Source organism: Lacerta agilis, chromosome 9 (assembly GCF_009819535.1).
Source record: "Lacerta agilis isolate rLacAgi1 chromosome 9, rLacAgi1.pri, whole genome shotgun sequence".
Taxonomy (NCBI): domain Eukaryota; kingdom Metazoa; phylum Chordata; class Lepidosauria; order Squamata; family Lacertidae; genus Lacerta; species Lacerta agilis.
The window spans coordinates 61450876-61469843 of record NC_046320.1 but is presented as its reverse complement, the minus strand read 5'-3'; the positions used below and the strand labels follow the sequence as shown (position 1 = coordinate 61469843).

The window sequence follows — 18968 nt, the reverse complement described above, 5'->3', positions numbered from 1 at the left end:
TGATCTTTGCTTCAGAACCACAACCCCTTTCTAATTTCCTAACGTGGCCTTACAGAGACAAAGCAAAAATGATTTTCAAAAAGAAAAGAAGCACTTTATAACAGAAATATGCAGATATCCATAATGATGATGCCACTAATGATAAATAAGAGGTCTGAAAGATGATAAATCAATTTCAGCTTTGCAGAAGAACATCAGTTTCATAATGCACTGAACAAGAAGTATAGAGAATTTTTTGGAGCTTTTATTAATAGTGAAATAAGCTCATGTACATGTATAGCAAACTACAAATAAATAGGGTAGAAAAATAATTGTTTGATTCTTGATTCACATGCTAGAGTGATTAAAAAACCTCAAGTAATGTCTGCTGGTATTCTCAGTAACTCTTCCACTTCTTCTTGTAATGCCTCGGCCTTTTCAGTCAGGAGCATCTGCATCCAAAAACAAACATGTAAAGTGAAATTAACCTGATATAAGAAACATTTCTGAATGCATTGGTGGGGGGTGGGGAGTTGACAGTTCTCGGGATGATGTGTATTTCATTCTCCTGTAGCAGAAAGAGACTCACAAAGACAAGACTAGTCTGATCCCTACAAAGGCTGTATCACACACTCACACATGCCAGTTTCCAACATGCTGGCACCTATTGGTAAAAAAAAAGAACCAAGGAAGGGGTTATGCAGATGAAAGGGCAGGCCTTGATTCTCAGTGGCTATGGTCTGCAGGAGCAAGGGCTAGACTTGGCCCTCATTCTTATGGCATCTCCAACTATATCTCTTTACTTTCTCCCATTTTAGTGAAAGCTTATTGTTCATAATGACTTAAGAAGAGCCTACTGGATCAGGCCAGTGACCCATCTAGTCCAGCATCCTGTTCTCACAGTGGCCAAAGAGATGCCTGTGGGGAAACCAGCAAGTAGGATCCAAGCACAAGAGCTTTCAGTCCTATGCAAAATGCCCCCCAATTTCTGGATAGAGAACTGCGTCACAAAATTCAGAGAAGTGCAAATTTAGAAGGATAATTGTGTCTCAGTTGGCATATTGGTTTGAAAATTTGCAGATTAGACCGTTCCCCATTCAGATTCACAATTTCCATCCCCATTCCTATCAATGCTTTTTACAAACTTTACTTGCCTTTGCAGATGAAACTATTTGCCTAGCTTGGCTTCTGGACAAGTGCTCAATAGTCTTCACCAGCACGTCTGGATTTGCATTAGCCAAGTGTGCTAAGGTTTTATACCCTGAGTTGTAGAGTTGCTTGGCTCGAGGCTGAGAAAGTGGACAAAAGGCTAATTAAAAAGAGAGGGGGCAACAAATCTATTCATCACCACCACCACACCTCTAGTCTCTACCAACCTGTCATATTTCTAGCTACCGTTTCTGACCACTAAATCTTTCATTAAAACAGCCCTTTTTGTATATTAGCTCTGTATATTGGTCGAGATCTTTCACCACCTCAACGCACACTAGCCTCAGTAAGATTTATTGGGCACTAGTATAAACACGGAAACAAACGTGTTTGTTTAAAATTTGAAAAATATTTATCCTGTTATTCCCATGTACAAATGCTTTATGGTTTGTATTTTCAGCACACATACATGTACTAAGAAGATATTTAAAATATTGCACCAGCCGCTAAGCTTTTAGCTTTTCAATCCAGCATTTTATGTGGGGTTGCATTATCACTCCTGTATAGAGATGATGCAGTAGGTCTATTTAACAGCAAAACTTACCGAGGAAAACTTTCAATTTTAGAAAGCTCAGTTCAGGGCCATCTTCAATCTGTCTAGTCAATTTCCATGAAAATACTTTCATAAAAAATGACACCAGAGAACTTTGGCCCCATTGGCCAAGTTCATTTTGTCCTGTGTCTTGTGCTGAATATGTGTTTGCTGTTCAGGGTGCTTTGTAACACACTCCACAATCATACTGCAATAGTACACAATTTACAATTCCAAGACACCCCTTTTACTTAATGCATTTATATACACCCTTTTAAATATTTGTCCCAGGGTGGTGTTGACAGCTGTGGGGCTACAATTAATGGTGCATAAAATAACTGAAAGAACACAGAGTTCGAATAACTTCCTCAGTGCAGCCTACAGCAAAAACCACAATCATTCACTGTGACATATCAAACAGCAGCAAAGATCTGTTCCTGTACTGACCCCTCCTAAAGGCACATCATCTCAAAAGCTAACATGGCAAAATGAGACTTGCTGGAGCAATGGGTCAGAAGCATAGGAATGCAAAGCAGGAAACTTCTGCTGCAGGAATTAATTTTTGCAGAGCTTGCAAATGTGCTGCTCTTTTGCTGGGTAGTAAAACCATGCTTCCCTGGAAAAGAGAAAGCTGTACCAATCTCAGATAGTAACAGTTACTTTGAAGGATTTTTTTTACAAACCATCTTTAAATTCTGCTTGGATTTGTTTGGTGAAAGAATACAGTTGTACCTTGATTTGCAACCGGAATCCATTCCGGAGCCCCAGCCACTAGCAGGTAAAGGACACAGGGTAAAGCATGAAGTGCGATTTAGGGGTTCTGCGCATGCATGAGCGGCAAACCCCGAAGTAACCCGTTCCAGTACTTCAAGGTTTGCCGCAGAACATTCGCCGGAATGGATGCTAGACAAGGCGGATGTTCGCGGAGGTATTAACGTACAGTTCTTCTGGTTTGTTAGGCATATACTAACCTCTAAAACTCCTGCCACCTCCATAAGAGGGATAAGCTCTGCCTTAACACAGTACATTAGTCTCTTGGTAAGTTCTGTCAGGAGAGCTTTATAAACCCAAAATTCATTCAGCTCCTGTAAAAATAAATTAAAACATAATTTAAAATGTTAGGAAATCCTCATCGTTCAGTCTGGACACTGAGGTCCAGCACCGAGGGCGTTCTGGCGGCTCCCTCGCTGTGAGAAGTGAGGTTACAGGGAACCAGGCAGAGGGCTTTCTCAGTAGTGGCGCCTGCCCTGTGGAATGCCCTCCCCTCAGATGTCAAGGAAATAAACAACTATCTGACTTTTAAAAGACATCTGAAGGTGACCCTGTTTAGGGAAGTTTTTAATGTTTGATGCTGTATTGTGTTTTTAATATTCGGTTGGAAGCCGCCCAGAGTGGCTGGGGAAACCCAGCCAGATGGGCGGGTTATAAATAAATTATTATTATTATAACTTTTGTCCGTCCATTTTGGTCAAAAAATTGTCTACCAAAATCCTGCCAAAATTCTGGAAGAGGAACCAATATGCCTAAGTTATTGTGATCTTTTAGCTGTGGATAATATAAAACAGTGGAAGGTCACTGGAACAGATTCCTTGGGTACCATCTTAAAATGCAATTAATCAACAGCAATAGAAGCAGCTAACAGCATGAAATCCTTTGCTTCTGGTTGACTAATTTCAATGTGGTTCTTTCTAAATGAATTTTTTAATTGAAACATGTATGAAAATACTGTCATAAAAGCACAATAAACTGGTTATTTATTCTTGGCTTGAGGATTCTCCACATGCAAGTTAAGTAAAACAGAATGTGGACTATTTTTAAGAAATGCAGCTTTGATCAGTTCTGGAATTTGAAAGGGAAGCTGCGTGGAACAATTTGGAAAATCTGAAGTAAAAGAAGTTTCTGAGCGACATTTCTGTGTTCCATCAATGAAGTATTCAGCTACTACACATTACCTCACAGAAATGTAGAACTGAGGAGGAGAACGAAGCAGCTGAATTAAGAAGGGTTTGAATGAATCCTCGTGATATGTTGAATTTCTCTGCCACCTCCCATACGTTGTTCACTTTTAACAAAGCATGAAGTACCAAGGACAAGTAGAGTCTACTGGCTGTGCCAATGTCCACATCCTAAAGGAATATGGAGTATAATTAGAAATTGAAGACACAACCCAATGGAAAAATTCTTCTTTCAATTTTTCTGAATCTTTCAATTTTTCTGAAATAGTGGAACAGTTACAGTTTTAAATTCATCCATTTCTGAGGCTATCTAAACCATGAAATGCAACGTAAAAGGCCACACAAGACAATTTCCAGCTAGGAATTTCAGAAATAAGTAGTCCCAAATAGGACAACAAATAAGCTTTAGTATGGCTCTAATATGCTGCTTTTCTGTCATTCATGTGCAACTAATTTCTGATCTACTGAATGTTAAGGTAATCAAAATTTTAATCCAATCATTTATGACCAACTACACAAATGACCAAAATCACAGAAGTTCCCCTGAATTCACAATTTTGATGGATACCACAATAATCCATTCCCACAGTTATCTTTAGACAGCTGAAATAACAAATATATCTTCCTCTTACCATTCTGACAGCTTGTCCAGAAGCCTTTTTGGTAATAAAGCTCTCCGGCACACCAACAAGGACTGCTACTTGTTGTTCTGCTGGACTTAGCTGACTGTACTAAAAAGCAGAATTAATCTCAGCTATAAAGGAAAGTTACATTCTGCAGAAAACACAGGGCATGCTCTGACCCTGGTGAGAGACATAGGAGAGTGGCACTGGACTCAACAGTACAGTGTTCTCCTCCCACCACCCAAACTTGGCATGAGTGCAGAGATTTGTGCACACTGAAACACCACAGGGAATCTCTGGGAATGAGAGGTCCCTCCATGAACCCTCCGAGTTCTCTTGTCTTGCCTGGGTGTAAGTTACTCAAATAATGCATGTGCTGGGCTATGAGAAGAAGAGTCCCGTGACGTTAATTTCTAAATGCAGTTACTGCACGTGAAATGAAAAACTTCAGACATGTAAGATAAAACACTCTTGAGGTATACTGCAAAAAATTCACTAGCTGCACCTGCCTTGTAACAAATGCAAAAAGAAAAAGAAAAACCCAGGAATTTAATTTTAAAAGGTCTGGATCCTGCATGTATCTGAGCATAATTTATTCCCTAGGCTATTTAAGACCCCTTGTGCACAAGGAACAACTTTAGCTTTTCCACAGAAGCTGACAAGAGAGCCTTGTGCTTGCTAAGCTCAGAAAAAGAGAGGAAAGAACCCAGGGACGCTATGTAAAGATATAACATTATTTTTCTTCTTGTTTTTTTTAAAAGGTTACCTGTCTAAAGTAGATCATCCAGTTTGGGCTACACTGCAAAACCATACTGTACGGTGTTGTCAGGTAGATTAAATGTAGGCAACTTTCAAGGATTAGTCCCTCAAGGCCTTTCTTCAAGTCTGCATAGAGCGTGTCACAGTACGCCAAATCGATAGAACCTAAGATATAATAAAAAGGTAGACATCATACAATGCCCCACATTCTAGAGATCTGATCTTCAGAATTTGGTGGGACATTTAGCATGCCAACATGTTGGAAGACTGAAATGCTTACTACCCTTTCCGGGTGGCAAACCACTTGCTCTTCTTAGCAGGAAGCGCTGTCACAACAAATTCCATATTTGATCCCCACAAACCAGGCCCAGCAAAGCTCTCCTTGATTCAAGGGGGCATCAGTTCTGTGGGGAAGTAGCCTTTCCTTATGTCTAGGACATTCCACACTCACCACTATCATGGTCACACTTGCAAGCATTGTAGTGGTTAAGAGCGGTAGACTCGTAATCTGGGGAACTGGGTTCGCGTCTCCGTTCTTCCACATGCAGGTGCTGGGTGACCTTGGGCTAGTCATGCTTCTTTGAAGTCTCTCAGCCTCACCCACTCACCTCACAGAGTGTTTGTTGTGGGGGAGGAAGGGAAAGGAGAATGTGAGCCGCTTTGAGACTCCTTCGGGTAGTGATAAAGCAGGATATCAAATCCAAACTCTTCTTCTTCTTCTTCCCATACGTATCTACAGTGGTACCCCGGGTTACGTCCTTAATTTGTTCTGGGTTACAGTACGTAACCCGAAAAGGACGTAACCCTAATTGGTTCTGTGCATGCGCAGACCGGGAAAAAATCGCTTCTGCGCAGACCGCAAAAACACTTCTGCGCATGCGCGAATCTCACGCGTTTTGGGTTGCGCTCCCGGGTTAGCGGAGTTCGTAACCCGAAAAATACGCAACCCAAAGCGTACGTAACCCGAGGTACGACTGTAATTGGCTGCTCTGTTTGAAAAGATTGCTGTGACAAAGGAAATCCCCTGTGTTACCACACGAAACAATCTGATCAAGAAAAGGCAACACGTGGGCTAATAATGTTCTGTTTGCTGTTTGTTGTTGTTTGTTGCTGCTGTGCTTACAGCACCACCTGGCTCCAGTTCATTCTCAAGCAAACTTTGATATAGATATTGAACTGTGGAAAGGCTTTCTGCCTCAACTTCAGTCTTTCTTTGTGATTACACACCATTCTAAGCATTCCTGTTGATGGAATATATTTGACTTCTATTAGTTCGTGACTTCTTGCACATATTATATGGCTTTTGTTTATGAATTAAGAAACAATTGATAGTGTTTCATAAATATTGCCAATGCATTATTAGCCCACGTGTTGCCTTTTGTTGATCCGACTGAAAAGATTGCTGAACAGAATGCTGGATGTGATAGGCTTTTAGTCTGATCCAGCAGGTTTTTATGTAGCTTACAAGCAGATTGATTTTATGGAGTACTGGGAAATTGCTGTTCCCTTGCAATACGCACTAGGAACATGTTTTACCTATTAACGTTTCCTTCCACCCCAATCTGACAGTCGGACAAGGTCTGAATGTGATTAATCTTCAAAAGGAGGACAATATTTGGGGGGCGCAGAAATGATGAGCTAAAGAGACACTGGATTAATTTTTATATGTCCATAGAAAAACAGTAGTTGAGCTGGGAACTGAGATCTATCTTGGCCAGCCCAAGCCATTTTGATGAGTGAGGTGAAAAATCAAATCAAATCAAATCAAATCCCTTTTCACTTCAGAAAAAGATACAGACAACCATTTTGCATGGGTGTGTGTGTGTCCATTTTTGGTCCCTGCATGCATCGGTGGAGTGCGCATAAGCCCACCCCACCCCATTCTGCCTTCTTCTGGGTCTCGTGCATCAGCAGATGCACACAAAATGGTTGCTACCTGTAGCTATAAATTAAAATTATGGAGGTTTCCTGCCCCTAATTGCAGTCAGAATCTGCTTCATGGGGGTAGCCACTTCATTCTGGCTGCTGGTAAGACTGGCCTTGCGTGACTGTATTTTAATAGATCCCAGAGAGAGGTTTTATACCTTTGTAAGTGGCTTGACCCAGCTTTGTGATCACTAGAATTTGTTCACCATCACAGCTTGTACTATCTTTTAGGAGTCCATTTTGTTTCAGCCATTGCAATACTTCTGTAGTTACATCCTGTAGGCTCTTTCCTTCAGGCAGAAGCTGTGGCTGGACACTAAACAAGGTTACATGCATGAACTGGAAAACCTCTTCAGGACTGTTTGCTATCTGTAGTGGAACACAACAGGACAAACGAGAGTATACTAAGACAAGCTAAACACCACTTAAAAAAAAAAGAGTTTGATGTTTCGTTATTCTACCTGTAACTTTACCTCCCCCATCACTCTTCTTAATACAATCAACTAGTTTTAAGGTTTCAGAATTACCTTTAATCCAACCAATGATAAGATTAAACTCCGGATACCCTTGTTGAATTCAAGCAGGAGATTGCTGTAACAGCTTTCCAGAGGGCTGTATACTAACTTTTGAACCTTAAAAAAAGAGCAACAGCTATGTGAATGCAAGTTATAAAATATGGCATATTTGTACCTAATCTTCCTAAAAGATTATCTTCTCCATTATGTCCCAACAAGATCTCCTCAAGATCTGCACTGCTTTAACCATTGCATTTGTGAATCAACTGCCCTGTTCTGTACTGCCTTACAAAACAAGTCACTTGCAGCTAGGAGTAGCATCTTCTCAGAAACTTCAGGTTTATGGAATGACCTCTTTCTCAGGGAGTGGCTGTGTACCAGTGACTACAGAATGTTCATCTATTAATGAAACCTTTGGGCAGTAACAGCTCTTGGCTCTTTACAACTCCTTTTGAGTTTTTATGATGTATGATAGCTTGCCCTGTCTTCTGCTGTCGCATTTGTATTTTTAAAAACGTTGTTTTACTCTGCTTGACTACAGCTTTAAAAGCAGGTTGTAATCTGTCTCGAGCTATTTTAGAAAGTTATAAAAGTTTTAAATAAAAACAAACAAAAAGGACAAAAAGCTGTTGTCAGGGGATGTTTCCTAGAACTACAGATCTATTCCTCTTCAAATTTACTGGGAGTACCAGTAGTTTTCAATGCTAGTCCTACTCAGAGTAGACACGTCAAAGTTAATGGACATGGTTAACTTGGGTTCAGTAATTTCAGTGAGCTTACTCAATGTAGGACTTAGCTGAATACAACGCTGAGCCTTTTTCAGTGGTGACTTAAGACTGCAATTTGGCATTTGTTTAACAGATAAGAAAGCAATTATTTCAGCTGTATATACCTTAACAATGCATATGTTTCATATTTTAAATATGTAGATTTTTCATATATCACCTTTTTGTTACAGAATGCTACCTACCCAAAGCTCATGCAGGCAGGCAGTTTATCTTATAAAACATTTTCTAAAATCAGTATGTTATGTTACTGGGTGGTCATGCTCTTTTATGATGGTATATCACTGGTTTTCAAGATGAGGTACTGGCCTTGATTAACATATAATACAGTGGTACCTCGGGTTACAGACACTTCAGGTTACAGACTCCGCTAACCCAGAAATAGTACCTCAGGTTAAGAACTTTGCTTCAGGATGAGAACAGAAACAGGCTGGCGGCGGCGGCAGCGGGAGACCCCATTAGCTAAAGTGGTACCTCAGGTTAAGAACAGTTTCAGGTTAAGAACGGACCTCTGGAACGAATTAAGTTCTTAACCCGAGGTACCACTGTAAAAGAAAAAGGCCCTTTAAATATACTTCCTAAAAGGATGATCAAATTATTTCAGAGCACGCTTACATTTAAAAATTTGACCATCACCCCATATTACACAATTGATTTATACTGCAAAGTGTGAAAATCAAATTTGTTTTGCTTAAGTTACCAGATTCCTGTCTTTCTCTTGCACGATAAGAATGCTTTCACCAGCTTTGTCAATACCGGCACGGCCAGCTCTGCCTATCATCTGTTTATACTGGTTTTTCTTCATGAATTCTGTTGCAACATATGGAGCTCTTAAAATGACCCTATGGAAACAATGAGAATGTGTTTTAATTATAGTATATAATGTTCAAAGCATTTGATTTTTTAAAAAGTAATTACTGAAATGAAGAAAACAAAATGCATCAGATTGTTGGAACCCCAACATTCCTCGGAATTGTTACAGTGCGTACAGTTAGACAAACTTTTATACCATAGCAACTTTTGACTTTGGAGCACCTTTTATTCCTGAAATATGCTCAAAAGACAAGTAGGAATCTGCCAACCACTGCATGCAACAGGGGACACAGTAACAGTTTCATTTATAGCCAAACACTAGACTTCTGCTATGTTCTCTGCCTGGTGCTACTGAATAATTAGACCAAAAGACAAGTATGCTACATCCAAGTAACTTGATTTAGATTTAATCATAGAATTTTGTAGTTGGAAGGGACCAAGAGGGTCACCTCGTCCAACCCCTTGCAATGCAGGATTTGCCCAACGTAGGGCTCAAATCCACAATTCGGAGATTAAGTCTGAGCTATCCTCAGAATTAATAAGTAGGCAGCAGCTGAGGAGCAAAGGAAACACCTGAACAGTTCCTTAAGGGACACTAAAATCCTCAAGACTAATCCTGCAAATTCCGTTCCTTCTTCATGGTTGCCAGAAGTGCTTCAAGAGTGAAATGAGACTGGAAAGGGAAGTTACTTGCTATCTCTAGTACTGGTCATATGTGAGCCCATGCAACAGGAACTAGAGAGCATCTTCACACCAGACCCTGAACTCAGGCCTAGTATGTACCAACAACAGATAAGGTGGTAAATCTGTTTCTGCTAATTACCACTTCAGACTTTTGTGTATGGGAGGAGGGAAGGGGGCTCAGAGGACAAAATATTATTCTATGTAAAAACATTTCCCTGCACGCAGGATGCTAGCATGCCAGGAAAAGGTGCCCGAGCTCTTGTTTTCTGGTCAGCTTCTGATGCCCTTACTGGACCCCTGCCTCTGGCTTCATGCTCCTGAGTGAAGGAAATGTTAAAATCTGTTCTACGCTCCACATGATAAAAACAGAAAGACGCGACATCGCTTAAAAATTAACCTTCGAGCTGGCAAGTTAACCCCAGCAGCAAGGGTGGAGGTGCAGGTAAGGAGACAGAGGATTCCTGAAGAGTAAGCCTCTTCTATTCGCTTCCTTTCTTCACTGGTAAGGCCACTATGGTGATAGGAGATTCCATACGGAATTGTTTGCTTCAGTACTGGGCAAAGTCTTCCACTGCAGATGTTTCTCAAATCTGTAAGAAGATTGCGTTTTTCTTTCTCCTTCAACTTTTTATAGTCTCTAGGAAAGAAAAGTACACTTAGATTATGCTTGCATACCAACCATCTTGGGAACTGTGTACATAAACTGCATGTGTCACACAGCGCTAAATTATTCCTAGTCTCTCCCTTTTTCAATCAACATCGCTGCCACAACACAGAATTATATGGTGCTTCAAAGGTTGTTATTCTGGACACAATAGTACCATCACACCCTGCAGTACTCAACAGTTTGCTCAAGCTGCAGATATAAATACTACAGTGTTATACATGATCCTGTTTGATCAGTGCATACCATTCTGATCACTCTGTTTGCAAAGTGAAGGAACAGGCCTCTGCATCAACATTAGTAAATTCCGAGGTTAATTGTAAACATGCCAATCAAGTAGGTATACTGCATGCAGGAAGCATACCTGTTCAAGTGCTTGCAAATCATTTCTGCTACATTTTCACAGTTCTTTTTAGTGGGACAGAAGACAAGGCAGGAGTACTGTGGAATAACTTCCGTCACCAGTGCAATAAGGTGATCAGGGTCAGTCTTCTGCAGATCAGTAGAATACTAAAAGGTAACACAAATTTGTTTCCGTTCTGGGTAACTTTGTTGTGCCTAAGTTAATCAAAATATTCATACAAAACTTCAATGTATTTGACGTTACAAACTTATTCATGACTGAAGCTTCCATTTTAAATTGTTGCTTTAAATGAAAAAAAATAAATACAAAAACAGCACCCATTTCTTTGTCATTTTAGTATCCCTCACCTAAGGATACTAGAATCAGGACCATACATTATCTGCTGGTAAAATACACACTTATATCAAACATTCTCTGTAAACAAAGTAAGCAATTCTATTATTATTATTATTATTAGTAGTAGTAGTAGTAGTAGTTGTATCTAGACTGAATTGCATTTTTAGAGCCAATTGTTTGCATCAGACACAAGGAAGAACATATATATATAAAAACATTATTTTTTTTGTCCAGTAGCACCTGAGAGTCACTTTTGTCCAGTAGCACAGCAGTCACGAAATTAGAAGACGCCTGCTTCTTGGGAGAAAAGCAATGACAAACCTAGACAGCATCTTAAAAAGCAAAGACATCACCTTGCCGACAAAGGTCCGTATAGTTAAAGCTATGGTTTTCCCAGTAGTAATGTACGGAAGTGAGAGCTGGACCATAAAGAAGGCTGATCGCCGAAGAATTGATGCTTTTGAATTATGGTGCTGGAGGAGACTCTTGAGAGTCCCATGAACTGCAAGAAGATCAAACCTATCCATTCTCAAAGAAATCAGCCCTGAGTGCTCACTAGAAGGACAGATCCTGAAGTTGAGGCTCCAGTACTTTGGCCACCTCATGAGAAGAGAAGACTCCCTGGAAAAGACCCTGATGTTGGGAAAGATGGAGGGCACAAGGAGAAGGGGACGACAGAGGATGAGATGGTTGGACAGTGTTCTCGAAGCTACTAACATGAGTTTGGCCAAACTGCGAGAGGCAGTGAAGGATAGGCGTGCCTGGCGTGCTCTGGTCCATGGGGTCACGAAGAGTCGGACACGACTGAACGACTGAACAACAACAAGCACCTGAGAGACCAACTACGGTAAGAAAAGCTTTCGTGTGCATGCACACTTCAGATACCTGGCACACGGAAGCTTATACCCAGCACAAACTTAGTTGGTCTCCAAGGTGCTACTGGACAATTTTTAATTTTTTAATATATATTCCGACTGTGTCAGACCAACACGACTACCTACCTGAAGGAAGAACATGTTGAAGCATATTACTTTAATCGGCTATTGGTTAAGAAAAACTTTGCATGCTTATTGACATTACCTTGAAATTAAGAAGACGTGAAAATCTAAAGCCATTTTCCTCTTTGTTGTCAACTTCATAGATAGTGTCTCGTATTTTTACATATTCTTTCAGTTCTACCTATATTTTTAAAAATGTACATAGAATAATCAGATTATTACTTCTATTGAGAAAAAGCGATCCTGTGGATGTAATGTGGAAGGCATTTGAAAAGAGAGACTTCCACACATTAAGAGGTTTTTTTTTAAAAAAAAATATATGCATTATTCTTTTTGCCTTTCCTAAAAATCACAAACAAATTTAAACACTTTCTTGAATTATGGTGTCTGTGGCTTTTACGTTTTGTAAGTTGTTTTCCTTATGACTTGTTTTACAAAGAGGAATCCGTAATCTCATCTTTGCCACAATAGTGATTAGAAGGTAACATATTTTGAAGAAATTTGACCATGTAAAACTAAACATTTTAAAGGCTAATAATGAATGCTATCTTCATTGTCAAATTAAATGCCTGGAAACAACAACAAATACCATTGTGCACCAAATTAATTGCCTAAAAAGCTCAGAAAGGAAAAATGCCTTCTCGTCCATACAGTTAGTTCAAAGTGGTCAATATGCAACATTTACCTCTAAGAAAGTCAACAAGTTCTCTAGTCAAATACATACTGGTCTGAAATTACTGGTGTAATATTCCGCTTTCAGGAATTGCTGCAGATCTCCAACGTTATTTAAAGTTGCACTCATTCCAATGATCTGAGTGGTTTCTATACAAAATATAGCAACATACTTTGAAATATTACCCTCAATGTATCATAGAATAGTAAATGAAAGTCATATAGTATCTCATACTGGAAATAGAACAAGACAACCACTTTCTTCTTTAGATAAATAGCAAGAGCAACATTAAGCTCATAATCACCCTTTTTGACCAACTGCACCAGATATTATTAAGACTGACACACGAAATGCAGCCCTGGACAACTCTACGCTGAGGTGGCAAAACTTCCCAAGTCTAAAAGTTACATAATAAAGTATTTGCATATCTGAGGCTGCAATGGTATTCACATTAACTGGGGAGTAATTTCAGTAGAAATCAGTGGGACTTGCTGCCAAAATAAGCAGACAAAACAGAGCTATCCCTATCATGAGGCAGAGTGAGGCAGCTGCCTCAGGTAGCAGTGGCTGTTCTTCCTAAGACCCATGGCTGTACCTTTCTGTTGAAGGACAGAGCTGTGCTTGCTACATAGTCTGTTGCCTCCCTTGCTCCCTCCATCCTAGGGCGTAGCTTGAAAAGGTGAACAAAACAAATCTCATTTAATTTGCATTTCTCTTCACCATCTTGAAATAATTTTAAACTTCATGTTGCCAGTGTTGTTTGATGTTTTATTTTGTATAGCTAACAGCTGCCAACTAACATGCTCTCTGAGTGGCTCACAAAAATTAAGAATAAAATACAAATAAAAAATACAAAACAATATAAGTGGAATATATTTTATGCTTCCTGGGGTCTGGGGGCTTGAGATGAAAAATAAGCATTTAAAACACTTTACATGTTGAAATATACTATTATACAGACAAATTATCTAAGTTTTTAGAAATGGCACAATTGATGTACCGGTAGCTTTTATTTGAGTTCAAGACGTGCAGAAATTACTTACTGCTTTTATAAATAATCTTTGCAAGAGTCATTTCTAGAACAGCCCCACGACTTCCTTCTCCAAGCATGTGCAACTTGAATTAAAAGAAAGGTGTAAGGAGATTATGAGAGTAGGAAAGCATCAGAACCCAATAACTTTATGAACGTTAAAATGGAGGTCATATTTCTTTGGCATATGTGCTGCATTTTGACCCACCTCCCTCTTTAAAGCTGTAGGCTTGGTTCTCCGGCATAGTGTAGGGACACCGATTAATGCCAGTCTTAAACACATTATTATATTTTGTGTTGGTTACAACTGGGACTCAATGCAAGTATGTGTAATATTACTAGTTACCAATAAAGAGTCTTGATATATTTCAACCGATTAGGGATTATTTAAAAAGCCAAGTGCCCATCAATATAAATAAGTAGCACAGTGCAACTTCTGCAAACAAGTTTGAATTTATATATAAATTAAAAGCATTTTAAAATAGTTTCAGGAGTTTTATAACAAACCTCATCAACCACAACTAGACCCAGGTCACCAATTCGCCCAGTTTCAATCAAGGAATTCACTAGGGTGTGCCCTCTTTCAATAGTGGCAATATACAGAGATTTCTTAAGCCTTCTTTTGATTGGAGGAATCCTTCCTCTACTTCCTGCATATTCTTCAACCAGAAAACCTAGTTCCATTCCAAAACCCGACAAACCAGCAACCTACCATATGCAAAAAATAAACAATAAAAACACAACTGAGAATTCTTTTTTTTTTAAATTATCAAAATTTTATACCAGTAACATGTTTGCAAGTAGCTTATAATAGAGACCAGCTGCTGCATGCAAGCTTTATTTCACAGCTATTTTTATAAGTGTTCAGTGGCACTGCATCTCAAAATAAATAAGTAAAATAAAAAGGTAAAGGGAACCCTGACCATTAGGTCCAGTCGCAGACGACTCTGGGGTTGCGGTGCTCATCTCGCTTTACTGGCCAAGGGAGCTGGTGTACAGCTTCCGGGTCATGTTGCCAGCATGACTAAGCCACTTCTGGCAAACCAGAGCAGCGCACGCGCACTCTGGGGTTGCGTGCTCATCTCGCTCTATAGGCAGAGGGAGCCGGTGTTTGTCCGCAGACAGCTTCCGGGTCATGTGGCCAGCATGACTAAGCCGCTTCTGGTGAACCAGAGCAGCGCACGGAAATGCCGTTTACCTTCCCGCCGGAGCAGTACCTATTTATCTACTTGCATTTTGATGTGCTTTTGAACTGCTAGGTGGGCAGGAGCTGGGGCCGAGCAACGGGAACTCACCCCGTCACGGGGATTCAAACCGCCAACCTTCTGATTGGCAAGCCCTAGGATCTGTGGTTCAGACCACGGCACCACCTGCGTCCCAATAAGTAAAATATCAACTGTCAAATAAATGCCTGCCCAGTGCTGTGCTAGTTTCCTCAGAAGCGAGTCCCACAGAATTCAGTAATTCCAGTTAAGGAGCACCTACCTGCATAAAAGAGCTTTAAAAGAGCTTCCTTTGATTATCTGCTCCCTAGGGCTCCCACACTTCATCTTTAGACTGATCAGATGCAGACCCCCGTCGTTTAACCACCAGCCAGTTACTTCCCCCTCTCCCACTCGTTTTGTTTATCACTAGCCTGATTAAGAGTACTGGAGAAAGCTTGCACACTATTTGGGGGCGTTTTTATTGGCCTGATCATCCTAATATGGATTTTGGAACTGCCAATTAAGTGTACACAGGGTTGCAGCCCATCACTTTCAGCAATCTATGCAAAAAAGTTGAAGTATACTACAAGGATGCATAAGGATAAAAAGCCTATTATTGCCACACCTTCTCCTGGACTATAGCCACGTATGGTAGGATCATTAAAACATCCATTTGTTTGCAGAGTAATTGTTGAAGAATTAAAATTTCCGCTACAAGTGTTTTTCCACCGCTGGTTGGCAAGGAGTATATTAAATTCTTTCTCTGCTGCAGGGATTCTAATGTTAAACAAGCATGCTGCCAGTCTGTAAAAATAAGAAGACAGGTGTTACCCTTCTATTTTATTCAGTGATTAAAGATCAAAATAAGAGTCTTTTGGAATTCTGCAAATTGTTCACTAAACAGGATCATTACTGATCAATTTGTTAGAGCATGGTGCAGATAATTTCAAGGTTACAGGTTCAATCCCCATATGGGACAACTGCATATTCCTGCATTGCAGGGGGTTGGACAAGATTATCCTCAGGGTCCCTTCCAACTCTATGATTAGCACAGAATTTAATACTACAACAAGCAGTACAGTGGTATTACCATAAAGTTTGTCAATTCCTCTGAACTCTGTTAGCAGCTCCTTGACCTTGGTTGGCAATCCATAAAAGGGACCAATGTCAACAAAGGAAGCACTGTGAGTTCTCTCAGCAACCCCAATCTCTTCAGATACAACAGCCTCTTTGAGTTGTTTGCTTTTAGACACCAGTGAAGCAGGAGCTCTAGCATTTTCAGTCATTGCACTTTTGAGATGATCTTTGAGACTCCTCCTCCTTGGTTCAGACAAAGAACTTGCAGATGGTTCACTATCTTTTTTAACATTTTCTGTATCATGACAATGAGGTACGTCTGAGATCTTATCAGGGCTTTGATTCCAGTGATAGGCTCGCTCTTTTACTTCTGCCACTTTGTGAGGATGAATCAAGCATTCCTCTGATTGTTTAAGAAATAAAAGCTGTGATGATGGCAGGTTTTCTAGACTATCACCATGAGGATCTAGACTGCTATCCTTCTGCTCTTTCATAGTGCTTAAAAAATCGAATTTTCTTCTGCTTCTGGAGTTGGTAGTTGATTCTGGAATTGGCAATATCTGTTCTATATTCTTAGCATTTTGTAGCTGAACATCTCCACATACAGGCTCCACAGCAGTATTGCAATCTAGGTTTTTAATATCCAGGACACCATCAGTGGACTTCATGCATCTTTCCTCTAGATCATGTACTTCAGCTAACAAAGAGTTGTTGCCAGAAAAGCTGTCATAGTCCCCAAACAATTCAACTTCACTGTCAACATACTGCAAGAAATAAAAATCTGAATGAGTTTTTATAATATTTAGCATTCACATAAGCACCTTAGAAAGTTTAATGCACTTCAGACACATTATTTCAAACCTTATGGCAATCTATTAGGGTAGAAGAGTAATATTATTCCTACTGTTCAGAAAGGGAGCTAAGACATAGTTTATCAAGGGCCATCTAATGAGGTTTTGGATGAGACAAGTTACCTGTATTCTTATTGTTAACAGAATTCTAAAGTGGGAAATTAAATGGTAAAGCTTTCCTTGTCTCATGCTTTAAAAGCCTCCTCTGATTAGCTTGCTTCAGGCTGTTGCTAGAAGAACATAAAAAATGATGACAGTTCTAAAGATTTACAGGACAATGAAATGAGAATCTGGTTCAAACACTGAAAAAAACCACCTAATATACACTAGTTTCTTCAAAAATAATGTTTAAATTAGATGGATTCCAATGGTAAAATCCACAGTACATGTTTGTTTCATCTGCCAAAAAGCCAATTAGCCTCCACAATCACTTGTCAAAATTTCTTTACAAGTCTCACAGACAGAGCTGGAAGGGCTTGGAAAACATTACTCTGGATTCCTATCTACATTGGAAGCTGCTCATATTGAATTGCAGTCCCTTGGCTTCACCTAACTCAGTATTACAACCGACAGGCAGTGGCCATCCAAGATTTCAGAAAGAAGCCCCTCCCAGCCCCACCTGGAGATGTCAAAAGATTGAAGTCTGCATGCAAAGCAGATGCTTTACCACTGAGCAATGACCCTTGCCCTTTGGGAAAACGTCGCAGAAAAGCAAACAGGAATACAACACAGCAGATCCACCTTCTCGGCTCTACTTCCCCTTGCCAAATCCCACCTGTGTCTCCCAGAGCCAAGGCGAGGGCCACCCCTTCCTGCTGCACTTCTGTGAAGGGCCACATGCACTGACAGAACATGAATTCATACTTGCAACCACAGTGCCGCTGAACCTAACAGGTGCATTGTGCTGGGTGGGAATTTTATCCCTGATGTCTTGAGTATACACCGGCGGAAGGTAGCAGGGAACATCTCCTTTTGCATGCAGGTGGTCCCAGGTTCAAATCCCAGGTAGGGCTTGGAAATACTGGAAAGCCACTGCTGGTGGGTGAAGGTAATACCGAGCGTGACAGGCAGGCAGATCCCTCTGCTCCTAAACCCACAGGGGAAGGGCTGCAGCTCAGTGCTGGGCAGCACCCGTTCTGCATGCACAAGGTCCCAGGTTCAAATCCCCCGCGGCAGCTCCAGGAAGGGCAAAGGCTTGCAACCCTGGAGATAAGCTGCCAGCCAGTGTAGGCAATACGGAGCCTGATGGATCTGTGGTCTGAGAGTGGGATGGGGCCCAGAGTCAGTGTGGGTACCTCATCCTCCGGTTCTCCCTCCGGTTCCCCGGTGCTCAGCTTCTTGGGAGCCGGCGGGGAGCGGGAGGAAGTCCGACCGCAGCTCCCCTTGCCGTCACCGGGCTCGGCTCCCGGCCGCTGCCTTTTCTGCCGCCGCTCCCGCGCCCTCCTCACAGCGACCCCGTCGCCCTCCATCGTGCAGCGGCATAGCCTAGCACCGGGCTCCCCCGCCAAGCCGACACCGGGCGGGCGGAGGAGGAAGAGAGCCGCTTCCCGTGAGGGGAAGCCGCGGCTCCATCGCCTCCCGTTTGCCTTCACCCCTCTGGACACAAATGGAACCGCCCAGCTCTCCTCACAGCCGCGTTCTAGCCCCTAGAAGGGCGATACCAACTGCTATAGAAAGACGGGGGAAAGGAAGAGAAATAGTTGACTCGAGGAGCTCCGCTTTCCCCCTCAACGGCTATTGTTCTTATACGACATGGCATTACGGCGGCCTTCCGCAGCACCGGTGCCCTCTTGGACTACAACTCCCATCACCCCCAGCGGAGGGCAGTTGCAATTTGAATCAGGGCAGTTGCAGTTTAAAATCCCCGATAGGCAAAGTATATGTATGTGTGATTAAATATGCATGTGCGGGGTGTTACGTCACTTCCCGTTCGAAAAAACTTAGGAAACGGAAATGTGGGTATAAGAAAACGACCCAATGACCGTTAAGG

At 41.1% G+C, this 18968-nt stretch overlaps 1 protein-coding gene across 4 annotated transcripts; it reads right to left on the bottom strand.

Moving 5' to 3' along the window:
• Positions 1 to 226: 226 nt before the first annotated feature.
• HELQ (helicase, POLQ like) lies at positions 227 to 18699 on the bottom strand. 4 transcript variants are annotated; one of them, XM_033160735.1, is made up of 18 exons: positions 18274 to 18698; positions 16141 to 16891; positions 15676 to 15854; positions 14353 to 14553; positions 13859 to 13931; positions 12867 to 12964; positions 12225 to 12323; positions 10809 to 10954; positions 10178 to 10417; positions 8984 to 9125; positions 7511 to 7615; positions 7142 to 7352; positions 5065 to 5222; positions 4308 to 4406; positions 3673 to 3846; positions 2692 to 2805; positions 1134 to 1268; positions 227 to 431 (listed from the first exon to the last, which is right to left on the bottom strand). In XM_033160735.1, the coding sequence occupies exons 1-18, from the start codon at positions 18445 to 18447 to the stop codon at positions 354 to 356; spliced, it is 3177 nt and encodes a 1058-aa protein (XP_033016626.1). In that variant the 5' UTR covers positions 18448 to 18698; the 3' UTR covers positions 227 to 353. The 4 variants fall into 4 exon arrangements, with proteins under 4 accessions (XP_033016626.1, XP_033016627.1, XP_033016629.1 ...); XM_033160736.1 differs by lacking the exon at positions 7511 to 7615 and having other exon boundaries at positions 18274 to 18699; XM_033160738.1 differs by lacking the exon at positions 16141 to 16891 and having other exon boundaries at positions 18274 to 18362.
• Between the last annotated feature and the right edge of the window lie 269 nt (positions 18700 to 18968).

Coding starts and splice junctions, on each gene's coding strand:
- HELQ (XM_033160735.1), bottom strand. CDS start 18,447: ATGGAGGGCGACGGGGTCGCTGTGAGGAGGGCGCGGGAGCGGCGGCAG. Junction 12,965..13,858: donor AAAGATTATTTATAAAAGCA/GTAAGTAATTTC, acceptor TATTTTGTATAG/AAACCACTCAGATCATTGGA. Junction 2,806..3,672: donor CAGTTCTACATTTCTGTGAG/GTAATGTGTAGT, acceptor TTATTTTTACAG/GAGCTGAATGAATTTTGGGT.